This window comes from Morus notabilis, unplaced genomic scaffold (genome assembly GCF_000414095.1).
Source record: "Morus notabilis unplaced genomic scaffold, ASM41409v2 Scaffold630, whole genome shotgun sequence".
NCBI lineage: Eukaryota > Viridiplantae > Streptophyta > Magnoliopsida > Rosales > Moraceae > Morus > Morus notabilis.
In genome coordinates this window covers 251,834-258,060 of record NW_010365305.1, presented here as the reverse complement: position 1 = coordinate 258,060, position 6,227 = coordinate 251,834, and the positions used below count along the sequence as shown (strand labels likewise).

At 36.6% G+C, this 6,227-nt stretch overlaps 1 protein-coding gene across 2 annotated transcripts; it reads right to left on the bottom strand.

Annotated features, from left to right (window-relative positions):
- Positions 1 to 1,638: 1,638 nt before the first annotated feature.
- On the bottom strand, positions 1,639 to 5,706 carry LOC21404074 (NAC domain-containing protein 7). Of its 2 annotated transcripts, none has more exons than XM_024171970.1 (6): positions 5,548 to 5,706; positions 4,074 to 4,284; positions 3,722 to 3,948; positions 3,426 to 3,620; positions 2,498 to 2,822; positions 1,639 to 2,250 (listed from the first exon to the last, which is right to left on the bottom strand). In XM_024171970.1, the coding sequence occupies exons 2-6, from the start codon at positions 4,231 to 4,233 to the stop codon at positions 1,976 to 1,978; spliced, it is 1,182 nt and encodes a 393-aa protein (XP_024027738.1). In that variant the 5' UTR covers positions 4,234 to 4,284; positions 5,548 to 5,706; the 3' UTR covers positions 1,639 to 1,975. The 2 variants fall into 2 exon arrangements, with proteins under 2 accessions (XP_024027738.1, XP_024027739.1); XM_024171971.1 differs by lacking the exon at positions 5,548 to 5,706 and adding an exon at positions 4,758 to 4,787.
- Positions 5,707 to 6,227: the final 521 nt, after the last annotated feature.

The following is a 6,227-nucleotide window of genomic DNA, read 5'->3' as shown; positions in this document are numbered from 1 at the left end:
CTTGTGAATCCAGCATGCCCAGAGAGATCAAGTTTCTCTTTAACTCTGGAACATGTCTCACACCGGTTAAGACTTTCTCAACCCCATATGCCAGTCTCAGTCTTATGTCTCCTATACCCAGAACTCTACAGGCTTTGTTGTTTCCAAGCAATACTTGTCCACTATTGCTCACCCTGTAATTCTGGAACCAAGACTTATAAGGGCACATGTGAAATGAGCACCCCGAGTCCGTAACCCATTCCAGGTTGTGTTTTCATCTAAAACAAACAGCAACTCAGAACTCTCATAGCCATCCGAGACTACATCTGCATCCCCAGAGTCCTTATGTTTTTCACTACCCTGCTTCTTTCGATCTGGGCAATCCTTCTTGAGATGACATTCTTTGTGACATACAAAACACTTTCTCCTATGCTTGGACTTCGATCTTGGCCTATTTTTGTTCTTGAAATCTTGTTTTTCTAGCCTTCCTCGAACATTTAGACCCTCAGCTGCATTTTCTTCTTTTCCCTCGGTTTTCTTTCTCAATTCTTTTGAAAATAAAGTTGATTGAACATCCTCTAGAGAAAGTGAATCACGTCCAAAGATCAGAGTATCTGAGAGCCATCTTGACAGGAGCAAGGCTTGATCTTCATCTTCAATCTTGATCTCGATATTCTCAAGATCCAAGATTATCTTGTTAAAATCATCCAGGTGATCTTCCAAGGACTTCCCGGGAGCCATCTTGAATGTATATAGCCTCTGCTTAAGAAACAACCTATTGGCCAAAGATTTGGTCATAAACAGGTATTCTAACTTGAGCCACACTGCTGCTGCTGATTTTTCTTTTGAGACTTCTCAGAGAACTTTGTCACCGAGACTAAGAATCAAGACACTATGGGCTTTGTCGAGGAGATCCTTCTTCTCCTTCTCCGATAACGTCGTCGGTAGATTCTTTTCCCCACTGAGAGCTACCTCCAGACCTTGTTGAACCAGTAATGCCCTAATCTTCAATCTCCATAGGGCAAAATCGTTTTTGCCTGTGAACTTCTCGATCTCAAACTTTGATAGTCCTATTCCGAATCTCCACCACGAGCTCTGATACCAAATTGTGCGGATTTTGACCAGGAACTGAATTTCAAAAAACCAGAACGAGAAGAACAAATTAAACAATCTGTACATAAGAATAAAGAAAACGAATTCTGGAAAACCTCAACTGGAATTTTATTAACAACAATCAATCTCTCAAGTGTTACACCTTCAAGAAATCTCTCTCTAGTCTCTTTACACAAAGTCTCTCTCTCTCTACAAGAATCCTCTCGGATAAGAACCACTAAACTATTAACTAGCTTATCCTGTAGTTAATATTCCTAAACCGCCTTATCACAAATCTTGATCGCCTGTAGACTTGTAGACTTGTACACTGAAACTTCTCTGTAGACCAAATAGACCAAGTCCATGTTGCCACGTCACCAGTTGAATTAGCAGCCACATATTGTCCCTCATCCTTTCACATTACATGAATGGCACAAACCTCTGCTAGGGCCTAGAAAGGAGAACCCGTAGAGACACCTGATCCAATCCACTTCAAAAACCCTTTAAAAACCCACCATGAAAGCCCAGCCCAGTTCATTCAGCAAATGTTTTTCTAATATGACATGAATATATAAACAAAGGATGTCATTTGATGATTTGGAATAAGAAAAAAGAGGTACATCTTGAAAACAAGATTATAACAATCAATCTCCTACCTTTTCTTCATCTATAAATATAAGTCACCTGTTTCTTTCTACCTAAATCCTGTATCCAACACTATGTATCTGAAATCCACTAATCAACTAAGCAGTAAAAACGTACTGCTTATTGGCCACAACCTTGAAGAAACAGGGATTAATGACCTATGTTCGTTCTAGACAGACAATCTTATGGTCGTATTTCCACTTGCTAAGGACAACCTATTACATACAACTCTACTATAAGTGTTAAAATTAAAAGAAACCTAAAATGGCATGAAGCAGAGATACTTCTTCTTGAGCTTTTTCATTCTGCCACGAGCTGCTTTCCTATCTTCTTCTGGTGCTGCCATGTCGCCACTGAGCGACACAACTCCACTTCGAGAAGTTGATGGTGCGCCTTCATTTCTGAAATCAGGTTTCTGTTTTCCATCTGGATTCATAAGAACCTTCTTATCTGTGATTTTAATACTGCTTGCTGAACCGGGTATCGATCTATTACTTCTGAGAAATTCTTCATTTGGCGGCTTATCAAGAGTTCCTTTAACCAACACAAGACATATAAAAGTTTAGGGGACACAATAGTGTGAATTTACCGAGCACATAGAAATTGCAGCATGTAATCTCTCCTCCCATCATAGAAAACAAAAACAAAGCACTTCTGATTTACATGAGCTTAAAACTAACATGATGGTCACATAATTAAAGGAAACCATATAAAGAATGCTTCATATTTAAAGAGAACATGGAATATATATGCAAGGAATAGGAAAATCTGTCTATGTTACCTGTAGATGCCGGATACATGACCATCTCAGTTGGCATGGAAGATGCAAAGACACTTAACTTGCAATCAGGATTATTTTGCATCTGAGCGTGGCTTTTTTCAGACTCTAGGTCTCGCAACAAATCCAGCGCATCGAAACATTCGTCTGAGGACATAGTCAAGCAACTTGAATCGGAGCTAGAAGAAGGAGATGCTGGATTCTCCAGGTCCAGCAACTCTAGGAAGTCACCTCCCGGAAGATAGTCCGTCTCGTGTTCAATGTCCACAAGATTATGAGAAACTCTTTCTCTGGTTCTTACTATTTCAGTATCATTATCCTCACACACCTAGAAAAGGTATCCAATCATCAACATATAAAGAAACCTAGGGTAGAGAGAGATCGTTCTAGCAAATATTTTGCTACACCAACAGTTGCAAGGAACACTTAACAAACTAATAAATAGGGTGCCTTCTGGTTTGTTATGGTGTTATCATGCAAAAATTCTCTATTACCTTCCGTCAAGAAAATAACTACATCATGTGTGACATCCTATCTAGTGCAAAATCATGGAACTCTGAGTGTTCCACGTTCCAACTAAAACATAAATGACCCAGGAAAATTCAAAATTTATCCAGTTATTTATAACAATCAACTTGGACTAAAAACTACATGCATTAAGAATTAAATACGTATTGTATGTGCTAATGTAGTGTCCTGTATTTCAGAAACTCGAAGAAACTGTAAATACTAACATGTGAAGATGAAGTAACAAAAAACTAATACATGCTTATTCCAATAAGGACGGTAATTAAAACAAACAAAAAATAAAAAATAAAAAAAATAAGAAGAAGAACAGCCCAGTCTTTACTCCAAATTAGCTACTGTACCACAAGGAATCAAATAACATACTAATATTTACATAAAAGTACAATGCCGCAGTTTGACTCACAGCTATAAACGGAAGACCATCTCCTTCATTTATCTGACGCTTGCTAGTGGAACCTTGCCCTGTATGATTTTCAGTCTTCTGAACAACTACTGGTGTTGATTGGCTAGCTGTGTCAACTTCTGCCATCTTCCAAGTCTTCTCAGGGTTTGGGTTTTGTTCACCAACAAAGAAGACATTGCAAAGTAAGCTGTTTTCCTGCACATTATCCACCCAAACCGGAAGTTGACTGGCAGGTTGGGCATAAAAGAACAAGAAAATGACAAAATCAGCTACATGAACAAATAGGTTGCTAATACCTTTTCATTGAAGTCTTTTGACAAGATTTTCCGAGTTATCCAATACTCTTGCATAACCCAATCTGTTTTATGCCAGTGAGGAGCTTGACCTTCATAGAATTCAAGAGTACTTCTCCAACCGGTAATTGACGAATTTGAGAATATCCGACAAGCTTCCCCTTTGGTCCTCCAGTATCCAAAGTCTGCATCCTTTCTCATCTTGGAACTGATGAAAAACCAAATGCCAACTGCATGTAACAGGAAACCTCACTCCATCATGATAAAACCAAGCTGAATTCTAACACATACCGGGTTTCATGACCAAAAAAAAAAAAGAAAAACAAACAAAACAAAACACAAAAAAGGCACATACCGGGTAAAGCTGAAGGCTTATATTGGTAAGGGTTCACATCTGAAATTACATTGCTTGGAAGTGGAGATCCACTTATGATTCCATCCAAAGATGTAACTATATCCTTATCACTACAATAAAGATCAATATCGCTGGCTGGAGAAGCGGCTGGAGGACACATGGCTAACTGACTTAAATGGTAGCAAGACAAAACTATGACCAAAGTCGATTTCTGTAATATTGCAGAAAAAATTTTTGTCAAGCTGGCAAATACAAGAACGGAAAATAAAAAAACAAAAAATTGTTTTAGTCAAGTAATTAGTACCGGTAGTCAACTATTTAGAGATTGCACAGGTAAAAAAAAAAATCACAAGACTATGAAATGGAATTTTAATTCCACTTATGCATACAGAAACAGCAAGAACAGATATTAGTGAATATATCAAAATAAGATAATCCTGTTATGTTTAACTGTAACATCCAGTTATTGATAGATCTCTCATGATTCTGATTAGCAGTCTGCTAATCTCACATGCAAACAGATATTAGACATGCCCGGCTAATATAATCAAAATAGCATCAATGCTTTAATTTAAATCTTTAATTAAACTCACTCAAACCAGATTCATGTAAGACCATGATCTACGGTGATAAAAAAAATCAACTGAAAGATGAATTGAATTGCTACATCAAACGATGCCAGACCTTTTTGACAGATCAAACCTAAAAATCCTTATACCAATGAGCAATGGAAAAATTTATAAGTCCCTTCTACTTCAACCTAACCCACAAAAAAAAAAAAAAAAAACAGCAAGATAAGATTTCAGAACACACAGGCATCGAGATAAGAAACTACTGTAATTCATAGACATTAAAAAAAATAAAGGGATAATTAAATGAATAATTGCATCCTACAAGACCTAAAAGCACAGGAGATAAGCATCATACTCATAGAGATAGACAATCTAGAGTAACAAAATACTTGTGCAAGAATTAGAAGCTGATCAATCTTCACAACACGATCAAAATTCGCTTCAAGCGATTATTAGCATAATTCAATCAGTTTAGCCTGATCAAAATTCATTATCCAACAAAGTACTTCAATTAGAGAAACAGATAATTCCATGTGAGAGTCCCGAAAATCATTCAACTCTCTGGACACGGGAAGACCAAGACGACTTTCCTCATTGACCTAATCTTCATCAGCTTTACATTTAAAAAAAAAAAAAAAAAAAAAAAAAAAAAAAAAAAAAAAAACAGAATTCTTGTTTCTCCTAATTTTCCATTTTCTCATCATCCAAACATAATTTAACAAATTGAACCACTGTTACATACTTGAAAGAATAAAAAAAACAGATTGGAAAGAAAAACCACAAAGAGACAATCAATATAGGCAATGAAACTTTCAGACAATCAAAATGTAAAAAATTCAAACGGAATGCAAAATTAGTAAGAAAATCATAGAAAGATCATCCGCGAATCATATCAACCCAACCTTGAGAGAGAGAGAGAGAGAGAGAGAGAGAGAGAGCGGATCCTCCGATTCTTTAAGCTCCGCCCCCAACTTCGCAAGAGAGTGTGAGACGCGTATTTATAGTATGCGAAGAGCGAACACAGAGAGAGAGAGAGAGAGAGAGAGAGAGACTCCCTGCAGGGTCAGTTTAACCATGGTTACTCCGCACACAGTTAACTCTTTCTCTCTCTTTTCCCTAATTTTTGTTTCTATGGTTTCTGGAACGTGACACTTTTTCATTGGTTCATTCTCGTAACTCGGTGGACCCCACACCTCCTGCGTCTTCTTCGAAGCTTCTCTCTTTTCTCTTGGCGATTTTCATTTTCAAAAACCTTTGAAGTTGAACGACTCCCAATAATTAAAAATTAATTACACAAGACCTTTTTTCTTAGAATTAGTCGATATTTTTATTCACCAACGTATCATGATTCATAATCATTTTTAATATATATATTTTTTATAAAAAAAAATATTATAATTAATTATGAATCATGATCGAATCATGACATAAATCTAACAACTAAATAACTCATAAATTTATCTCCAATTATTCGACATAAAATTTAAGAAAGAAAAAGCCTTGGGAAAATACTTTTTGAGACAATTCGTCCCCAGTTTAATAGCGTAATTGATCATTTCAAAAAGAGTTAAATTCACATATA